This window comes from Stegodyphus dumicola, chromosome 12 (genome assembly GCF_044657685.1).
Source record: "Stegodyphus dumicola isolate Sdum_Otavi_A_Nest chromosome 12, ASM4465768v1".
In the NCBI taxonomy this organism is placed as follows: Eukaryota; Metazoa; Arthropoda; class Arachnida; order Araneae; family Eresidae; genus Stegodyphus; species Stegodyphus dumicola.
In genome coordinates, this window is record NC_140779.1 from 72,979,115 (window position 1) to 73,002,275 (window position 23,161).

General features: G+C 32.2%; 2 protein-coding genes across 4 annotated transcripts in view; one reads left to right on the top strand and one right to left on the bottom strand.

The window, feature by feature from the left end:
- The window catches only part of Dgkepsilon (diacylglycerol kinase epsilon), a 61,101-nt gene extending 39,219 nt beyond the window's left edge, over window positions 1–21,882 (bottom strand). For all 3 annotated transcript variants that reach the window (XR_015038233.1, XM_085806569.1, XM_085806570.1), the window contains exons 1-6: window positions 21,785–21,882; window positions 21,369–21,436; window positions 15,809–16,109; window positions 12,853–13,205; window positions 9,653–9,796; window positions 1,134–1,279 (exon numbers count right to left, since the gene is read on the bottom strand). Coding sequence is in view for 2 of the 3 variants with exons in the window: in XM_085806569.1 (XP_085662695.1) it covers window positions 1,134–1,279; window positions 9,653–9,796; window positions 12,853–13,205; window positions 15,809–16,109; window positions 21,369–21,436; window positions 21,785–21,803 (1,031 nt within the window). In the remaining variant the exon portion in view is untranslated. The remainder of the gene's footprint in view (window positions 1–1,133; window positions 1,280–9,652; window positions 9,797–12,852; window positions 13,206–15,808; window positions 16,110–21,368; window positions 21,437–21,784) is intronic.
- A 230-nt stretch (window positions 21,883–22,112) lies between these two features.
- The window catches only part of Syx8 (syntaxin 8), a 34,613-nt gene continuing 33,564 nt past the window's right edge, over window positions 22,113–23,161 (top strand). Inside the window, exon 1 of the mRNA XM_035369110.2 lies at window positions 22,113–22,303. Within this exon, the coding sequence (XP_035225001.1) occupies window positions 22,281–22,303 (23 nt within the window). The 5' untranslated portion in view covers window positions 22,113–22,280. The remainder of the gene's footprint in view (window positions 22,304–23,161) is intronic.

Below are 23,161 nucleotides of genomic sequence, written 5' to 3' on the forward strand. Positions count from 1 at the left end.
AAATAAGAATTTATACAAGAATGAAGCTCTAATGCCCAGCAGTTAACATTACGAGAATGATACTTATTTCTTTCATACTTGCATAAGGAAGAACTATTCCTCTGGTTCAAATTTAAAATAACTTATATGGAATTATCACATTCCTCCTACATATATTTCTGTAGGTTATCATATCTTATCAAGAAATGGACAAGTTACGATTTCATTTTTTATGATGGTACAGCTGATTTTTCACATTTCCACTCTAAATACCTAAAACGTTTTAGAAACTTCTACAAAAGGCAAATAAAAAATAGGAGACTACACATTAAACATACACATCCAGGTATGCCCCCCCAAAAAAAGGGGGAAAAGGCATGCTTTTGTAAGCAAAAAGAAAAAGGAACCCTTAAAAAGTATAAAAGGTATACCTTGCATAAGGGTACATTCAAGTGAATTTACTGCGGTCAACTCCAGATTTACAGGATTAATAACCAGGACACTATCCAGGGCTAATCCGAGGGCACTTAAATGAAACACAGGAAAGAGGAATAACCTATCATAAACCTAAGAGTTACTGAATTCTGTTACAATTCACCTGCATTTTCCAGTAGTTTAATTTGGAGCATAAGTTTATTTGTTTAAATGAATTAAATCAGTATTCAAAACAAAGTACATCATAAATAATGAGAAAAATGATAAAATGAAAATGGACATTCGAAATGAAGAAATAAAGTTACAAATAGCACTGAGGAACAGTATTTACAACTGAACTTGAAAAATGCCATCAGGTTCAAACTCATTTAAAACACAAGACTCCCCCCTTGCACAATGGGTTATTAAGCAATATAATTAAATTATGAACTTTGGTGGATAAAAACAAATCACAAATAATAGATATCAGTTGCTATCACCATAGCTATGCCACACAATTTTCTTTTTATTTCTGTATTTTCTTTAGACAGTAGTTTTGTTTTACACTGACAGTTTGTAATAATAATTTATCAACATTCCACAATAAAAAAACTTTTCTTTCTTTCTTTTATCTTTTTACCATTAATCTACCTACAATTAATTGGAAGTTGTGTGTATCCATTATTATTTTATACAATGAGTTATTTTACAAATTATAAATACAAATTTGCTGCACTTACCTATCTAATCTGGCTTCTGTAGCTGCTGATATCTGATCTAAAGCTTTTCGCACTTCAACTTCTCCAGAAAAGCAATAACCCCAACCTAAAACGCGAGACAAATCATTGCCAGTACCCAATGGTAAGATGCAGATTTGTGGCTGAGGCTGAAAATGGTAAACCAGTTACTAAAGTAACTGAAATAATTGATAATTTATTAACAACAGAATTACATTTAATAAATTGCACACAAATGCATTATGAGCAAAGTATTTCATCTTTAGATATGCACTATATATTTTCTGGCTTGCTGATATTGAATAATTATTAGAGTACTTAAGTTTTTATACTTATGCTTTTGATATATATCTATATTGTTAATTGAATTGCATATAAATAAATAAGACTTCAACACTAAATAAATAAGACTTATTTTTTGCAAGGAAAAGAAGGCGCAGCAGAAGGCATCATTAAAGATAGACATGATCTAAACAAGTAAAATAATTAAGCTATTTCATTCAAATATAACTTAAGAGACTGAATTAATACATAAAAAACAGCTCAAGAGACTGAATTAATAAATGAAAAAAAATTGTGAAAACCAATACATGTAAGTCATCAGAAAAATTAATTATGTTTTTTATTTAATAAATCTTCAAGTAGCATAAAATTATTAAACTGAATATTTAATTTTCTAAAGTAAGAAAATAGAATACAAGGATATTAATTTAAATTAATCAGCTATTATGATTTCAGTCTTTACTGTAACGTCTGCTTCTTGTATTCCACACCAGAATGCAAATGAAAAGAAGATGAGATAAGAACTAAACAGTTATGGCATGAAATTTGCCCAAGGAAAATCCAAACTTCTATAAAAGCTTAATTTTAATCTTAGCCATTTAACTTGATGACTGTAAAAATTGTCTCATGATGCAGATTTGGAATTTAAAATCTTAGAAAGGTCATTAAAGACCTTCATTGCAATTATTTAAGGAAGGATGTAAGGTTATTATTTTAAATTAACTAGTTACTATGATTTTGGTCTTTATTATAATTTTTCCTTTCTGTATTCCTCACCAGAATGCAGATTAGTTGTGAGTGTTTAAGCTGAGGTTTTTGGATTTGTGATAGAGTTTCTGGCATTTTCATGTTACCTGGCTAGTTTCTGCCACCTCTAGAAGTTATAATTATTTGGCTTTGCGGTCTCTTGCTGAGAATACTTTAAATCTGAGCCCCAGTACATTTGTTGAGTCAGCTTTTAGTTCAGAATTTAACTGTGTAGTTTTTGACTACTGTTCAACATTTAGTTCAAATTTGACTGTTCTCTTTATTTTTATCACCAGAAATTGTGGTTGTTGTAGCATAAGAGTATGCCTTTTATACTCTTATTTATTTATTTATTTATTTTTTAGCTTCTGTTTTTGTTTAAATAAAAGAGTTTAAGTACTTTTAGTTTTTGTTTAAATAAAAAAGGTTGTTTATAACCTTATTATGTTTATCTCAGACATAGTGATAATTCACTTCATATCTGTTAAGGTTATAGGACTAAAGTAGCATTACCAGATAAAGTATAACCTATATAAGAGGCACCCAAACAAATTAATGGACTATGTCACAAGGTGAAGATAACAACTATTACTTTTGATTGTAGAAGTTCAGTAGTGACCATTTTAAGAACCATTAAAAACTCACTTTTAACTCTACCTGACTTCAGAATTACTGAAGGTCCTTATAGCAACTGCTGCACTTCGAGAACAGGTACTGAGCTAGTACAAAGGCATCAATAAATTTTTATTGGGTAAACCTCGAAGTGAGAGCTGTAAATTGGAAGTCCTTTAACCCCTTAACCTATGATTTAGATTCGAAGATGTTGGGCCGAAATTGTATACAAGCTCGTGCAGAGTTCGGGACATTTGCACGACTTGTGTAACATGCTAATCCGGGCAATCGTAAACATGACGAATTATGTAATTTTCGAAGAAAGTATAGGTGAATAATTATTGATGATACATCCAATGACGATTAACTACCAGAGTCCTGGCTTTGGAAAGAAATAAGAAATAGTCTAAAAATCTGGGACTATACGATGACTCCTGGCATAAGAGAGGAAGCTTTATGTCAATTAGGAGGAAGTAGAGGAGAATTTGATATATTTAATCTAATATTTGATGACATATTTTGGAACATTATTGTAACCAAAACGAATCAGTATGCAGATCAAGTACGAGATAATCCACATAGACCACAAGTGTAAAAAGTGTAAAGTTCCGTTACATGTACCAGAATGCTTTGAAATATATCATACCATTACAGATTACTAATTTTGTATTTTGGAGTTTTGTATAAATAAACATTTTGTAATACTTGCATCTACCACAATTATTGCATCAGACTGTAATTGCGTATCAAATATTCCACGTAATATTCACTTCTGGCCCGATCACCGCACGCGGGCTATGCCCGTGAAAGTTAGGTTTGGTCAGACCATCGTACGCCGGCTATGCCCATGAAAGTTAGGTTTGGCCTGACCATCGTACACGGGCTCTGCCTGTCATTGTAGATTAAGGGGTTAAACCACCCTTGTGAAAGCATGCCTCATGGTGAATGATAACATGTATTTTGCCACACTGAACTGAGGCACTACACGTCCTGCTCCACTCCTGACATCCACCATATTAAGAAAGGCCCAAAAAGCCACCATTTGTGATATAAGTTTCTCTGTTTACTTCTGCCAGTGCCAAACTTACCGGTGACAGATTTTAAATTTGCACTAAACTCAACTTATTGTTTGTCCCAGAATGCTGCCATAGTAAAATACGAGGGCTATCCAGAAAGTAGATTACGTTTTGGAATAAAAAAATAAACAAAGTATAGGAAACAAATTTTATTATATACAGATGAAAGCCACACTCAAATACTACTTTTCTACATAGTCACCATACAAATTAAGGCATTTATCGTAGCGATGTACGAGCTTGGAAATTCCTTCGTCGAAAAATTCGGCCGCCTGCGCCTTCAACCACTTCGTTACCTCTTCTTGCCTTCCATCTTGCACAAAACTTGTGGTAACCAAGCTTTTCACTGATGATTTCGTGCAACAAACTTCGCGAAATTTGTGGAAAACTCAAAGAAAGTTCCGTTATTGTGAAATTTCGATTTTCACGGACTTTAGCATCGACTTTTTTGAGAAGTTCGGCGGTCACTATGCTGGGTCTCCCACTTCGATCTTCGTCGTGAACATTGGTTCGGCCATTTTGAAATCTTATGACCCACTGACGCACTCCACCTTCAGTGATAATGTTTGTCCCCATACACTTCACGAAGCTGCCGATAGATTTCTATCGGTTTACAGTTTTTTGCAGTCAGAAACCTTATTACTGAGCGCAGCTCGCGGGATTTTCAATTAACGCAGACATTTCAAACCGTCACAGTATCTGAACGGAGCACAGCACGAACCTCTCACTAGCACGGCTAGATGCAGACTGAGCTGCGCAACGCTCTGACCCCAAGATGGCCGCGCTAGCCCCGCCCCTAGCGGACACAGACGGAAACGTAATCTACTTCCTGGATGGCCCTCGTACTAATAACTCAGTATGTACATTCCAGCAGGATGGTGAAAGATAAAATGAAACTATAAGCAACAAACTAAGGCTGAAGAGTTAACTGATTTTATTTTGCAGAAAATCTAATTCGCAAACTTATTATAAAGGAAGAAGCCCAATGCTAAGATTATTCAAATAATGTTAACTAGCCAATATTAAACTTAAAAAGCAGCCACTGTTAAATTTAAAAAGAAAAAAAAAAAAAAAGAAGACCAGGTTCACTACAGCAGTAACAAATACAGCATTTGACAGTCTTAAAGTGGCATTAATATAATACAAGCTCCATTTTGAAATTTCCTGAAGTGGATGCCAAATTAGAAATCTCCACAAAGGCATTGGCTTTTGCAGTAAGGGCCATGCTTATGCAAGTAGGATAGCAGGTAGAGGAATTGCATGACGTGTCAATTTCAGAACATCTCAGAATAAGATCCAGAGAATAAGGGAAGTTCTTTATATTCTACAGCTATAAAAGTTTGTGACTCAATATGTAACATTTGTCATATTGAGTCACAAACCTTGAAACCTTGATTTGTAATAAGTCCTGTAACATTTGCCAGTAAGTTAATGATGTTAATTATAGCCTGGTGGGATGCCTAAATAGCATAAAAACTATTTTCCATAATGAAATAATGGAAATTGCCATGTTAGGTTCCTACCCACGTAGTGAAAAAATAAAAATACATACTTGTCTTAATCACTGATTATTTCTCAAAGTGGACACAAATAATTCCCATCAAAACAGCTTTCCTATAAGTGTTGCAAATACATTTTTAAATAAATGAAGCTTCCCTTAAAATAATATCAGACTATGGAAAACAATTCTGTACACAGATCCTGGCATGCAATATTTTAAGATAGTTTCTTATCATGCACAGTCAATGAATTCTCATTTGCCTTGAAGATAGCAGTACATGATGATATTGGGAAGACACCGGCTGAATTATTTCTAGGCAGAAAGTTAATTATGCCCCTTGATAAACTTTTCTTTTGTTCAAAAGAAGTCTGCATAATTTAGGATGGCAACCACCTAGAAATTAGCAGATGAGGTAATTAGAAATTCAGAAACAGCCCAAACATAACATAACTTATATTATGACAAGAAAAGGTGGAAAGTTGTTTTTAAGGTGAGAGATAAAGTATTGAAGATTAAACTTTCTCTTTCTAGGTTGGGAAGTTCGTAATAAGTTCAAGGGCCCATTTTAAATGAGCAAATAAGGGAGGGAAATGGTGGTGTTTCTGAAAGGTCAAACTGGTGAAAATACAAAAGCAAATGTACACCATATCAAGCATTATTTTGAGCGTGCTGGTATGCCAAAGCTAAGAGTTGTTTTTTGGGAATCACCTAGTGTGAGCAATGAAGGGCCATCTAGGTTTGGTTTATTTGATTATGGCAAAGTACTCGAGGGCTATCTGCTTAAATGCCTTTGTGGAGGACTTTCTAAGGAAAACTAGCACATATACTACATGTTACATGTGAAGAAAACCATGAATACGTCCATGCAGCCAGCCCATTCACAGATTCGAATCTTGGACCTAACTAGTGTTCAGCTAACCTTAGTGTTCAGAGACTTTATTGCTCAGCCACTGGTCGGCCATCTAGGAATACAGCAGATACAGTTTAAACATTCGGAATACAAGATCCGCAAAGGAAACTAAGAAGGCTGGAGAAGGGGAAAATTAAAGAAAAATAAATAAATAAATAAATGCTCAAGGAGTTTTCAAACAGCAAAGCTTAAAAAAAAGGGGGGGTTAAAAAAACAAACAAACAAGGAATTTATACAAAAGTCAAAGAAAAGTACAGATTCCTCATACCAACCAAGTTATAAACAACAACTGTTGGGAAGTAAACAAACAAGATGGCCCAGCTATAAACAAGGCTTACAATGACAGAAAAAAGGTCAGGTCAGTCATTTCAGAATTTATGCTGCAAATGGGTGACTGATGATAAGCCAGGCCAATGGCCGAAGTTCTAGGCGAACCAGAAGAGGTTTTGACAGCACATCATTTAGTAAGAAAATGACTGGCTATGCCAGAATTTACATAACCCAGCAGCAATCTATACATAAAAAAGACCATTCATAGAAATGCAGGCGACCACTGAACAAGCCGGCTAGTTAGCAGCCCAGGAGAAAAATTCGTGTTAACCACATTAGTGCCTTCCCGTTCTGGCAGGAGTTTCTTTGGAAATGAACGGAAGAGTTCCAAACAAACAAAGATACGTAAAAACTATTTCATTTCTTTAAATATTCAGTTGATTTAATGTTTTAGTGCAACAGTCGCTATTATTTTGAGTTTTGCCTAATTTTATTCAGGAAGAAGCTTTTTCAGTTTAATTATGTATCTGTCTTGAAGGATTCTTAGTTTTAGGTAAACAAAATAATGTGATTTTAGTCCAAGAGATTGAAAAAAATGTGAATGTATTGAAAAAAATTTCAGCACTATTTCAGAATAGGTACTAGCAACTTCTGTATATTGTGGTGTAAATTTCAAACTGAGTAATCTTTTCAATGCCAGTGAAGCTTAATGTTTTTTATACAGTATGTTTGTTAACTGGTAAATTTAAGAGCTAGCAAATGATAATGAGTTGAATTAAAGTAAAATCTAGCATAGTGAATTTAATAAGCTAGGATCTCTAACACAAAGTTAGCCAATACTTAGAGATTTAACAAAAATTAAGCTTAGAACATTAGGTATGCAGTCTTAAAATAGGATGTTATTGAGGTCTAGTGTATCTAAGCTACTATTAATAATATAGGATTTTGATTAGCAGGTAGTTTATTGAAACTCTATACATTTTCACATATTACAATGCTGGAGAGTAGGAATGAGAAACTGAGCTTAGAGAAAGGAAAATGTTAGAAAAGTTTTGAGGAAATCAGTGGCGGCTCGTAGCTAAAATTAGTGGGGGTGCTGTTCCAAAAAAATTTAACCTTTGTTTTAAAATTGTGTAAAAGGAAACAAACATGTATAAAAAGAAAATTTATTTTGAAACTTCATGAAATCTTACAAGGAAAAAATTAAACATTTCTTAATTATTTTAACCTAAATTGTTACAGTTCAAACTTTATCTAGTCATTTTAAAATGAAATCTATTCTTCTTGTATTAATTTGCGCGAAAAGATGAATAATTTTCTCCTTGATCTCTGGATGATAACTGAGGAAATTTTTCTTTATTGAAAGCAATGCAAGGGCATTTAGTCTTTCTGAATTCCTAGTGCTCCTTAAAAAAGTTTTCATTTTCTTTCAATGTTGAAATGCAGCATTCTGCCTCTGATGTAGCTATGGGAACTCTCAAGAGAATTTTTATCAGTTTCGTATACTGGGATGGCTATTGACATTTTAAGCTTAAGGGTTATGTATTGTAAAAGTATAAAGAAAGAATTAAAGACTAAAGAGCACACTATATTAAATATTAAAAAAAGAATAAGTGGAATGGGGATGCTGCAGTTCCACAGTGCTTATTACGAGCTGCCACTGGAGGAAATTATAAGTAGCAAGTTGAAAAATATAAATGTTAATATTTTTTTGATAAACTATTTTTCTTTCCAGATTCCTGGAAGGAGATGAGATAAGAACTAAACAGTCATGGCATGAAATTTGCCCAAAGAAAATCCAAATTTCTGTAAAAGCTTAAATTTAGTCTTAAACATTTAGTTTGATGACTTTAAAAATTGTCTCATGTTGTAGATTTAGAATTTAAAATCTTAGAAAGTTTATTATAGACCTTCACTGCAATTACTTAAGGATGGATGTAAGGTTATTATTTTAAATTAACTAGTTGCTATGATTTTGGTTTTTATTATAATTTCTCCTTTTGTATTCCTCAGCAGAATGCATATTAGTTGTGAGTATTTATGGTGATATTTTCGGATTTGTGGCAGACAGTGTTTCTGGCATTTACATGCTACATGGTTAGTTTCTGCCAGCTCTAGCAGTTATAATTATTTGGCTTTGTTGTCTCTTGCTGTCGATATTTTAAATCTGATGCAATGGTAAATTTGTTGAGCTAGCTGCTAATTTAGTATTTAATTGCATAGTCTTTGACTGTTGTCCAGTGTTTCATTTAAGTTTGACCATCTCTTTATTTACATCATCATAATGTGGTTATTGTAGCACAAGAGCATGACATTATGTTCCAAGTTCTGTTTAAATAAAAAAAGGTTGTTTATAACCTAAAACTTATCTCAGATGGATATGATATCAGATATATATGTCTCAGCAATCACTTGCTTCACATCTATTATAGGATCATTACCACATCAAGTATAACCATATAAGCATTTTTATGTTTTTCATTTCTTTTGAACACCTATAACATTTTTATTAGCCAACAAATTCATGTAAATTGCATATCATATTAAAATGACATATTTTGTGAAAACATCCAACAATAATCTCTTATTTCCACTAAAATTTCTCTTGAGAATATAATAAAATTGCTAAATGATAATACAAATACAACTATATTGTGTACACAAATACATTTTTGCAGTAATAAAAATAAGTAAAATTTTTGCACTAAAAAATAAATAAATTACTTGTTCAGTACAAAATGCTGGAATTTTAATAATACCATCCTATAACCTCAATACATATACTGAATTCTTAGTAATGCATTGAATTCCTGATATCATTTGGATTCAGAAATGTTTAAATATTAAAAGCACTTTTTGAAAATTAAATCAAAAATTACTTATATAACATTTTAACAATTCATGGGATCCCATAAAAATCTACCATTAATAATTTTTTTTTAAATTACACATATTATTAATTGAAAGAAGAAAATTTTAACAATGGTATATTTTATTGTTTTTGCACTTAATTTTCTCTATACATTTGAAATCTTAAAAATCAGATAATTTTATGTTTAAAATTAGAAGCACAAATCTTACACAGAATAATAAAATTGCAGTATTTACTAATAAACAAACTTACTTCAATCTTTAAGCTGTCTATTGCATTAAGAACCCAGCCAACAGTACCATCACCTCCAGCAACTAAAATGCGGCAGACATGAGCAGTAATTAATTTACACCACTGAAGACCTTTCTCTGGTTGCACTTCATGCAAATCAATTACCTGGTTGAAAAATTATATTGAAATATCCCACAATATTTACTTTGGAGAATATTTACTTTGGTAATACAAGAATGCTACTTTTTGAGAAAATGCACTAAAATTGGCATTTTTAAATTACAAAAATGAATCATATATGCATTTAATGAGTTATTCTCTACATTATTTTTGAAGTTAATGCATTTAATGTGTTATTTTCTATTATTATTTTTGAAAGAAACAGGCTTATAAATTGAAATTGTTTTTCAGCAATATTTTACTCCTTTTTTCTATGCCTGTAAAAAATTTTGGTACTTTCTGATTATCCACACTCGCATCCTAAAAAGTCACAAACTGCTGGTTATTAATATTTTGCCAGGCTAAGATGCACAAGACAACAGCTGTTTTTAAAAATAGTGGTGCACTAAGAATTACATTAAATAACAGTGTATTAATACAAGTAAAATAACAAAAAATACCCATAATTATACTTTTTTTTGGCTCCTTCTCCTCATATACCACACATCAATCTGTTTTAGATTAACCTTTTATCTGTCATGCCCAAAATAATCTCGGGCACAGCACTGGTATTCCAAATGTCAGGCCCGAAGTATTACTCGGGCTAATTTTTTTTGGGTGCACCGTATTGTTATACCCTAATATATATCGCGAGAAGTTTATTTCGGCTTCAGTTCAACAGATGGCAGCATTTTACCGAAGGTTTCAAAGGATAGAGGTTAAAGTTCAAAGTGCGCAGCATTTTTTTGATTTTTTTGACTATGAGGCAAACATTTCATTTTTGAAATAAAACAAAATTGACAATTTATGCACCCAAATCATCAAAATAACTTGACAGTTAAAAGGTTAAAAACGAAAATTGAAGAATACAGAAACTCAGTATTGCAACACACTATTGTTCTCCCTATGTACATCATAATCTGTTTTCACTTAAAAGAATCAGAGAATTGCATGAAGTAGGCATCAGTGCACAATTTTAATCCATGAAATGCAATCCTTGATGTAGTACAACTTCATGAAATGTGTGTAAGGTTCTTATTTTAAACTAATCAGTTATTATTATTTGGACCTTTACTGTAACTTCTTCTTTCTGCAATCCTTTACCAGAATGCAAATTAGTTGGTTGTGTATTCAAGCTGAGGTTGTTGAAGCTTGATAGAGAGTGTTTCTGGAATGTAAGCTGCATGGTTAGATTTTCCCACATTCAATACTTTAAACTGATGCAGTGATAAATTATTGAGCCAGCTTGTTGCTTAGTATTCAACTGTGTAGCCTTAGACTACTGATCAATATTTTTAATTTATTTGATTCTGCTTATTTATTTGCATCGCTACAAGCTGTGGTTATCTGTAGCACAAAGTTCTGCCCTTATAGTCAAAGTTTAAATGAAAAGGCTGTTTTAAAACCTCTGTAAACTTCATCCGACTGTCTCAGACATAGCGATAAGTCACTACATGTCTGTTATGATTATAGGAATAAAGTTCTAGTATTACACTAAGTATAACCTTAATGCAAATTTTTGCATTCTCTGTTTCTATGCCTAAAGAAATGTACCACTTTCTTTTTCATTAGATGGCAAGCTCCACAGTCCCATTATGATTCTTACAAGGAAAAAAAAGGACAAACACTAACAAATGCCAAAAATGCAACAAAACTGCTAATGTCTAGCTATGCCTGCATACTTGGGTATCTACATAAATACATTTTGGTGACATTGTTGTCTATTTTTGTGATATAGCATGTTGCCTCGTGAATACTTTTCAGAACAGTGCAGATTATCAGAAAGTGCCAAGAATTTTAAGGCAAATATTTTAACTAAACAGATTTAGATTTTATTCATTAAAGAATAATGCAATCAATTTTGTATTTATGAGATACATAGGTCTCTGAAAAAATAACATGCAAAAATATACTGCTGTCTGGGGGAAAAAAAAAAAAAGTACTGTGCACATGTAAAACAGCAGAATGGTTTTCAAATATATATCATCGGCATAAGAACTAAGTTATTTCCCAGTTATTAATACAAAAATTAAGTTCATTTACAATTTATATCATTAAGTTACTTTATTTTCAAACCTTTCATTTAAACTTAGTATCACTTTTAATCTCTTTAATTCATCTGATTTTTAAATATGAGTTTTGCTTTTTAATTAATTTCAATTACTGCTTATTTTACAAACTTATAAAGAATATATAAAAAGCAATCTATGTTCACATTATATATTACATAATTAATTTAACAATATGAAAGTAGTATAAAAGTGTGACTTGCATATATGATTATTATTAACATTTTATTCATTGTCCTTTTCTTGAATTACATTCTCAATAATTTTTGAATAAAATAAGTTTTACTCTATTTTTTCATCAAAGCATTTCTATTACATTAAACAATTTTTCATAATTTTTTTTTAGATTCCTATATTATATTTTTTCGCTCCACATCAACTTGATTTTCCATATATACATAACATAACAGATTAAAGTACCATTTTAATAATCAAGATGGAATTTTTACCTATTTTGAGGACCAAAAATAAAAGATATTTTACGCTAGTGAAACTATTATGAGAATTTGAATCTCAAAATCTATATTTTTAAAGTTAAAACTATTTAAACAGATATCTGTGATATTATTTTAGATGCCAAGCTTAAGAATAATTTTTTCAATAATATTTTGAAAGAATTAAATATAACCCTAGATTAAGCGGGTGGATAACATGTGTTCCTTAGTGATATTTGTTGCAAGTTTGCAACACTGTATGTTGAATTTTTGAGTTGTGCCCTTCAGCAGCTGAACGTTAATTGTTGGTGTTTCTTACGGAAACACTTGCACAGAAATTATTTACTTTATTCTAGATACGTTTTAATAGGTGGATAATACTTGTCACCTATGTGTCTAATTGTGCAGCACAAAAAACGTCCATGCCTAATGCATGGTTAAAAGAAAATTCTTATAAAGCTGCAATTTGACTCCAGCTAGATCAGAATAAATTCTATTAAAAGAGAATGTTTTCCCCCAAAACCAAATTAAAATAGAATTAGATACTAAGAGATAATACCTGAGATGGATTCAGATATGCTCGAAATGCACGAAGCACAAGCTCACCCTCATTGTTACCACTTTTTCGATTTCCAATAACAATAAGTGGACTCCAGGGCCTGTATGGGGGAGATCGAACTTCATCAACTATTAAATGACGACGCCCCTTGATTCCAACTTTTTTTAGAGTGATGCAGAACGGTGGCACAATAAATGAGCGGTAACGGCCAAAATCACAGTTTTCAGTCATCTTACTCAAACAGTTTTTATGAACAGTTCGTTGACACCAGCAGCAGCGATAATCAGTGAGAGCAGCTTCTGTACCACAATCAACTTGACATATATCACATGGACAAACATAAGGCAGGTTGCCTAGATGGAAAATTACGTTTATTTATAGAAGCAGAGTTAATTACTTTTTGTTTTGAAAGAAAATTTAAAAAAGCACAATATTAACTCATTCATTCACAATATTTAAATAAACTTAATTCAAATCAAAGAATAAAGAAAGCATAAAAAAACTAGATTAACGGAAAAGTATTTTTTATTGAAAAAACAATTTTTATTCAGAAATATGATAGGATTGTGAATCAAAATATTAATGCCATTCTGCATTGACACCAAAAGCAGGTCATTCAGAAACAGTTTTGTGAATCAAGACGTCTGCTGCATGACCTCTTTACATTGAAATATGAACTCACAAGCCAGAAGGCACATTGCTGAAGGAAAAACCTGCATCATGCGTCATGCTGGATTTTGAAAATTTACTTTGAAATTCTATGTATCTGTTAACATTATGTATGTTTTGTGTCCACATTAAAACATATTTGTGCAAAGATGCAATCATTTGCATTAATTTTTCTTGAAGGATTGTAATAAAGAGGAGGATGGCCTACTGACCCTGGCAAAAGAACCTGTGGAGAACAAACCAAATATTTTTTTATGATCTAGCTTTGATTAATTAAATTTGAAATAATATAATTTAAGAGGCACCCAATGTAAGGCATACAATGTTGAATTTAAATTGAAAATTGAGAAATTCTGCTCTGAGCAAAAATGGATCTAAAAAAGTAAAAAAAAGAAACAAGCTGCTTTAAGAGCATTAGTCATGAAAATAAAAAATAGGCTAGACTAGAAACAGCTAATGAGGGCAAAAAATTGCCACAGATGAAGGAATTGTGCAGTTAATTAGTTAACTCCCCAGATATTGCCCCAAGTGATTTTCACTTATTCTGTGCCATACAAAATTTTTTACTGGGAAAAAAATAAAATTCTAAACAGCATGTACACTATGAACTTTCAAGTTTTTTTTTGCATCAAAACAGGAGTCTTTCTACAGCAATGGCATAAAAAAGCTGCCTGTAAGATGGCGAGACATTGCAGATAATGGGGGGAAATATGTAATTGATTAAAATGTTAAATTGTGTTTTTTTATATTATTTAAAAATTTACCAAAAATGTGCACAAATTTATGGACTGACCCAATATACAAGGGTTGGAACTTTAATAGTGGCAACACAGCTGAAAAAACGCTACGCAACAAAACCAAAGAATATTGCGTACACCACACGTAAACTACATACCTACCTTACCTCTCAGCAAAAAGACTCGTCCTGCCTATGTCACGCGCATGCGGAGTGACGCAAAGAATGAATCCTTGTATTAGCTCGCGGTCTAAAGTAAGTGTTGTCAGGATGTTTTCAAAACAAGAACAACGATGTTAGATAAAAATTGAATGTGCCAGAGGTTGTACAGCACGACAGTGTCATCAAGGGCTTCAAGAGGCTTGCGGGGAATCTGCATTGCCTTACAGAACTGTAGAAGATGGGTGAAAGCATTCAATCAAGGACGCCAAAACGTGGCAGACATGCTGCGGCCAGGTCGTCCGAGTGTCAGCGATGCAGACGTGAAAGCTGTTGCCGCACTAATGGACAGAGATTGCCGCCAAACGATTTATCAGCTGGCCGAACAAACAGGATTAGCGCATACGACTGTGCTGCATATTCTGAAGGAACGCCTGTCCATGAGAAAAATTGCTTCACGATGGGTTCCACATCAATTGACGGAAATGCAGAAATGACTACGATATGATGCTGCCCGAACCCACCTGGAGCGCTATGAGCGCGAAGGAGATGCTTTTTTATGCCGTATCATTACGCTGGATGAGACTTGAGCCTGATCGTACCAGCCAGAACTGAAACACCAATCAAACGAATGGCGTCATCACGGGTCACCACGACGTTCGAAATTTCGTCAGAACCCCAGCAATGTGAAAGTTATGGTGATTCTCGTGTACGACTGTGATGGTGTCATCCTAATGCATACCGTTCCCCCACAGCAGACAGTCACTGCGCAGTATTACTGCTCATATTTGGAGCACAATCTCCGACCAGCTTTGAGAAAAAAACGGCGACACTTTCTGCAGAACGCTCCTCTCATTTTGCATGACAATGCTTGGCTGCATGCAGCGCAAGCTGTGACTGATTTGTTCAAGCGATGGGGCTGGGAAGTGCTTTACCATCCACCATACTCCCCAGATCTAAGCCCTTGTGACTAAATTCCTAAGATGGAGGAACCACTTCGTGGCACTTGCTTCCAAACTGTTCCTGAGATTCTTGCGGCAGTAGACCGGTCCATTCAAACTATCAACAAAACAGGCGCTGCTACAGGTATTCTGCGACTTCCACATCGTTGGAAATGGGTTGTACACAATGCTGGCGACTATATTGAAGGACTGTAAAACATGGTGACATGAATCACTTTTGTATTCCTTGTAAATAAATAGTTGCCACTATTAAAGTTCCAACCCTCGTATATACATATATATAGATTTATTTAAAAATTCAAATATATATTACACTATTATATAATATTATTGTTAATATACAATTAAGATTTAAAATGAACATCAAATTGAATTTTGGTTCAGAAAACAAAAAGGAAGGATTATCCGTAATGTACTCTTAAATCCAAACCTTTAATCCAGTGATGAGACATAGAAGTTCCACCACATGCCAATGCTTTACAATTCAGCGTTTTGTCAGCTTTTTTGATGCATGAATGATCAGCACAAACTCCACATGAATCACAGTAATATCCATCAACAATAAGGTTAGTGCAAACACTGCAATATGCTGTATTTGAAAATGTGTCAATAGGGCACCAGCGATGTCCCTTACTGACATCACGAGCAGGCAGTTCATACTTCTGAACTTTTTTAAATATTCGCCAAGCAATAAAAACTGTCAGGCAAAAAAAGCTTACAAAACAACCACCCTGTAGTAAGAGAGAGAAAAAATACATTACTTTTACCAGAATATATATCTCAGTAATTTAAAAGTCAGTACTTAGGGATGCTTATTACAAGTAAAAAGAAGTTAAATTTTGTATCAAACACGCAATCTGCTATCTTGAACTTACATTTCTTAATTTTCATACAAAATATCCCTCATTGACAGGAAATAAAAACAAAACATAAAAAAAGGGGTTAGATATTCAAATAAAGATTATACAAATTGATGATCAGGAGAAATATACATTTAAAAACAAATCAAATCAGTTCCTTCACAGATAGTGCTCATACATTTAACTTAGCTCATAAAAAATTGCCACTCCTCATTAATAATAACAAGAATTTTTTTTGGAAGGTAGAGATCTAAGTCTGATTACTTTTGAAATTGATAAAGTCTGAATCAAAATCTTTCCCAATCTAAGGTTCTTTTTGTCTAATTTCACAATGACATATTTCTTTACTGATTATACAGAAAAGTACTACTTTTGTTTAAGTGAAAATAGATCGATGTGTACATGGAAAAGTTAAGGCAGTATGCAATGCCTAGTTTGTGCAATTTTCTGATGTTTTTTTAAGTGAAAATATGTTGATATGTACATTGACTTCTTATTTTGGTTTTGGGTAGTGGCCATCTTGAAATTGCCACCCATCCTTCCTGGCACTGATCTTGAGGCAAAAAAAGAAACGATTTGCCAAGGGGTACCGTAGAGTAAATTTTTACCATGAAAGTAATAGCCCTTCTGGGCTTAAAAAAAAAAAAAAAAAAAGTTTTATGCAAACAATAATTACAACAGTGTCAAACTCCCTTACAGATAGTACTATTGGTACCACTCTAAGCAACAGAGTAAAGCCCTCAACCAATTCTGGTATTTTTAGATTACCTGCACCTCCTGGCGCTGATCTTGGTGTCGAAAAAGAAACGATTTGCCAAGAGGTACGTAGAGTAAATTTTTACCACAAAAGTAACAGCTCTTCTGGGTTTTAAAAAAAAAGAAACAGTTTTATGCACACATAATTATAAAAGTAACAAACTCCGTTACAGATGGTACAATTGGTACCACTCTAAATCGAAACGATTTGCCAAGGGGTACCGTAGAGTAAATTTTTACCATGAAAGTAATAGCCCTTCTGGGCTTAAAAAAAAAAAAAAAAAAAAAAAAAAAAAAAAAGTTTTATGCAAACAATAATTACAACAGTGCCAAACTCCCTTACAGATAGTACTATTGGTACCACTCTAAGCAACAGAGTAAAGGCCTCAACCAATTCTGGTATTTTTAGATTACTTGCACCTCCTGGCGCTGATCTTGGTGTCGAAAAAGAAACGATTTGCCAAGAGGTACGTAGAGTAAATTTTTACCACAAAAGTAACAGCTCTTCTGGGTTTAAAAAAAAAAAAAAAGAAACAGTTTTATGCACACATAAGTATAACAGTAACAAACTCCGTTACAGATGGTACAATTGGTACCACTCTAAACTGAGAAAAGGCCCTAACCAGTTCTGGTATTTTTAGATTATCTGCACCTCCCTTAAAATATTGCCAAAATATATTTACGTGGCAACTTAGGTATAAGTACCCATGCCACAAATGAGCATGGATGTCCACCTTTAAATCTGTCATTAGTGTTTGCTTTGTTACACTGAGTGATTTTTTTTTCTTGTAGTGGGATTGTGGAATTCGTCAGTTAAAAAAAAAAAAAATTTTTTTTTCCAGAAATATGATAGTTTACCCAACAGTAGAGGGAGCAAAATTTTCATTCCATGAAGTTGTACTTCATAAACAATGGAACTTTAAGGATCAAAATTTGTGCACCAATGCCAAATTTCTAAAATTCTCTGACAATTTTTTTAAGCATAAACAGAACACTCTGCTTATTGGAAAACAACAGTGTGCAAAATTCCAAATTTGTGCAAGTCTCTGATGTTTTTTTAAGCAACAACAATCATTGTAAACATAGGGAGAACAATAGCACACAAATCTATATAAGAATTTTTTTAGAAATGTGTTTTGTTATGGATGTTTCTTGTACTTAATTTAATTACTTTATTGATCAAATTATTATAGACTTATTAGTTGATTACATTATTATTTTATTAATTCATTTATGTAATTTTTAATGCTCCACTATTTTCAAAATTCCTGTTGCCTCTCACATATTAGCCTGGTGAAAATGAGTTATTAAGAAGTTGCTGACTTTCAGGGTGGTTACACATAATCAGAAAGTATTCATTTTCTCTTATGCATTTCCTTGAAGTAACAAGACACCCCTTTGATACTTAAACATTCAGTCATTTAAAATTAAGTAAAGAAACAGCCTTAATTTGTTGTAGATTTTGAATAAAATTCTATAAATTTTGAGAGCAAGACACAGTTTTTTCCTCTTTAAGAAGGCAAACAAAGAGTTTTTGCCACTGAAAAAAAACCAAACAAACACTGCATTTTTGCCTAATTTTAAATTTCGGTACTTCTAGTTGGCTTCAGTCATTTACCACTGAGCAATATAAGTTTATATTAGTTTGGAGGTAGAGAAAAGCATTAATTATACCTTAAATATAAGCATAAATGCATACATTTTCTTTCTATATATATACTAATATATCAGAATATTAACAATGAGAGGTATTGCTTTTTAAAATTATTTTCATTTTATAGGGAATCAAATGTTACTGCTTTTACAAATACATAACATAATTTAAAAGTGAATGACATGCTTTTGCAAGTTTGTATTAGTTACATTAGAAAGAAATTTTAAGGCAATTTGATTTTAGTTGTTTGACAATTAACAAAAATTAAAACAATAGGCCTTTTTTGTATTATAAATATTTAAGCATTATTTCTTTTCCATTTAGAGAAGCTTATTTTGAAATATGTTCTAAAATGCAAACTTTTCTAAAAAAATCATATTCACACAATAAATAATGCTTTTTAAAAATGTATTTCACATTAAAGTAGCTTTTATTTTAATAATTTAATATTATCATTTAATAATTTGGTACCCTTCTGTTATCACACCCTCATTAAAAAATGTATGTATATACGTATGTGGGTATGTGTGTGCTTATACACACACATATATATGTTCGGACGTCATACATACATACATTTCTGAATTCCGTCCCAATAACAGAAGAGTACCAACAATTCCAATTTCTATACAGTTTATTTTTTACGCAAGTTTTCAAACTTGCAACTAAATTATTATAAAATATAATAATTCTGGTTACTATCATAATTTTTTGTTTGTTTCTTTCTTTAACAGAGCACTGGGAAGCACACTAGGGTTATCTGCCCAAGTTATCAGGGGGCCTTCATATATGACTTTCTATGATAAACTAGATATATTTACATTATAACTGAAGAATATCAAAAAAACATTTATGCACTAGGATCTGAAACAGTATTGAATTATATGTGAACACATATAAGTGGTCTTACTCAAACAGTCCTGGAGGGCTTTATAATTCTGTAAAATGCTGTTTAATAATGGGACAAAAAGCTGTAATTTGAAACTCTTGAAGGAATTGAGCAAGATAAGCGAAATAAAACTGGAAATCTTTCTGATAAGCAATTTTAACAAATGAGAATTTTCAATTATTAATTTTAACTAAGAGGGAGGAAAAAAGAAAGAGAAAAATGTTAAAGCTCTGTGTTTTAAAAAGCTATTAATGTACACAGCAGTACAACACTGCTCAGACTGTGAAACTAAAAGCCATGCTTCAAATGAAGAGAAATAAAGACATGTCCTTTTATTAATACTTCCACTGAAAATTCATACAGAAACCAAGTATAACTAAAGCAAAGTACAAATATTATTTTGAAATGCTATATGAAAGACACCATGTTATTTAAGAATACATAGATCATTAGTACATATTATAGTTTAATAACAATGAATATAATTTTTAAAACTTTAATATGGACCAAAAAATTCTCGGTTAATATATATTTAAGGGTGCCCCTTGGATTATCACAAAGCTGTTTCATTTATCGCCAAGTTGTTGTTTTATTTATGGTAACCTGAAGAGTTGAATTTTATGGAAAACCTATTATGACGTGATTGCCTGAGTGATCGTGGTGAATTTGGCTGATGGGAAAATATTTGTTGGTTGTCAGTAAGAAAGTACATCACATATTGTGTGCTGTGCATCGTAAAATGGCTAGAGGACAGAAGAAAAGAAACTTTGTTGGATGTAATTCAACGGAATTATAAGTGTCCTGTTTGTACGCAGGAAATGTGTATGGTCGAACATAAAGAACGTCCAGATGGCTTTGTTTCAAGAAAGGTTCAAATACTCACCATACAAAGTGTTCCATTAGAAAGGGAGTATGATTTGAAGAAAGTTTTTGGATGCTGTTAAGGAATTTGTGTGCTCCGGACTGAAGACATGGAAATTTCAAAATAAGGTAAGCAGATATTTCCTTATGTAGTGCTTAGATGCTATAAGATGAATTTCCTTTTTTATGTTATTTCATTGATTTAAAATGTAGTTTATTGAGATTATATATTTTTTGTTTGGCTCTAATATAGAACTGGGTGCTCCTTTGAATTTTTAAGTTAAAGCAAATCAATGTGCACATAGACAAAGTCAAGGGAGTGTGCAATGCCGAGTTTGTGAAATTCTCTGATGTTTTTTAAAATAGGTTGATGTATACATAGATATCAAGTTTGTGGAATTCTTTGACTTGTTACTGATGAGATTTTTGTGCAAAAATGGCCACTACACAAAGCCAGAATAACAAGTAAAAAAATTGCACAAACTTGGTGTACATGTACTGCCAAAATTCGCCAAGAGGCACCTGTAAATATACTTTTACCAAATTCTCTAAAGCATTAGAACATAGTTAAAAATCTATCTACAATGAGTTCCAGGATTACAATACTGGTAAGCATGCAATCATGAAATATAACTTAGTTTACCATTTAATTACGAAATGGCAAACTACATTATTAGTTTACCATTACAGAACTGAGATGTTTAAAAATTACCATAATGAATAGAAATTCTGAGTTTTCTTCTGCAAAGAACCCACTGGCAACAATGCCATTCTTGTCTCCATGCTCTCCAATGGTAATTGTTTTAGAGATATATGGTTATGTTTTGAAATAAAATATGACATTACAAGTCAAATTTAGCATTTTAAATATGATATATAAAGTTAATTAATTAGTCCCATTAATAAAATCAAACAAGCTACAAAGTATAAATTACATTTTAAATAAAAGACAAAGATTCTATAAGATTACCTGCAGAGAAGATGCACCATACCACGGAGAAGAAAGCCAAGAGACACAGTTCCACATGATTATCTTTTCTAAAAATAAAAAACAAGTTAAAAATTAACGCACAAAACTTTGATCTTTTACATGGAAAGAATACATTTTTGCTTGGCTTTTATCATGTGCAGAGATATAGATTGGGGGGAAAAAGTACTTTCAAATACTGTGGATATTCAAAAGCAACAAACAGTGCCAAAAGGTCATTAATAAATGATACTTATAATCAAACAAAAGCAGCCATAAAAATCACGGCCAGTGAAAGATATAATTAAAAAATAAATTAAACAGCTCTGAAAAGAAAAAATACAGAAAACATTAGAGTTAACTCGCCAGCTAAGAAGCAGCAGCATTAATCTGATTAAGAAGAATACAAATATGTATACTTCGACGTCTAATCCGCATTTTATTCCAAAAGTGTCATGGGATTACGGCTGCATAAAAAAAGACTAAAACGCGGAAACTGAACCGTAGCAGAAGATTCAGTGCCGGGGAAAGTTATAGTAAAAGTATTTTCTTAGCAAGTTAGAACCATTGTTAATTTTAAATAAGCATGCTTATTAAAAATGATTAATAGATATTGCTTGATTGATAAAATTTAATCTGAAACTAAATTCGCATATTTTGATTTAAATTTAAAAATTTCAACATTTGCAGCCATGCAAAATATTATGAAACATAAACTCTAGCTGAAAGATCTAGTGGATGCAAAACGAAACATCTTATAATTATTTTTGTCTGTTTGTCATGTTATTGTCATATGACAAATGATAGTAAATTAATTATGTGATCCTTAATTAATTAACATATTTTAGAAAAAATTTTACGACTGCATAAGCATTGTTTTTAGTAGTTTCGAATAATACAGAAAATACTGAGAAGATGGCTTTTAAGCAGGATTCTTGGTAATTTTTCATTTATTCTCTGCGTGGTTTGCTTATATTAAAGGATTGTTTGTATTAAACTCACATTTATTTTAAATTTGGTATATACCATATGCTTCAGATAAAAAGTGAAAATAAAATATATATATATATATAAATTTGATTCACATATTTTACTTTCATGTGGCAAAACTATTTTATTTTAAAAAGACCGTAATAACGTTTTAATATATCATTTATTTAGTAATGCCGAAGTACTTTTATAACCAGTTTTCGGTTTCTGACAGCTGATATCTTCTTGTGCTTGTTAATTCAAAATATATCACTTTAATTTATTTAGTCTTTCAGTAGTTAATGTTTCGGTGTTTAAGGAGTTCATTTTTGTATTCAGAGAAAGACAAAGGTTTATAGCTGAGGAATTTTCAAATTTCTGTGTGAACAAGCCAACAAACATGCATTGAAGGAGGAAATTGGACACTGCATCAATGAAATTCAGCCACATTTATGCAAAATAGTCGTGGAAAATTTTGACAAAAGAGTGCGTATCTGCTAGCAAGGCCATTGTGGCCATTTGCAGGATGTGTTATTCCATACATAACCCTATCCTAAGTACTTTATGATTCAATAAAAAATAACAATTTAAAGAAAAAAACTGTGTTTTTTTATTTAATTCAAATCTTGCATTAATTTTGGGACATCTTATATATATCCCTTGAACTTTCAATCTGTCTTTGTTACTTCACTAATTATAAAGGACAAATAAGAGTTAGGAGTTGTGTATTGCATCCAGTACCTTAGGTTTGCATTAAATATATGTTTTCCCATTACTTTAAAAGCATAATTATCTATGCTAACCTATCAGGATACTTTGAAAGATTG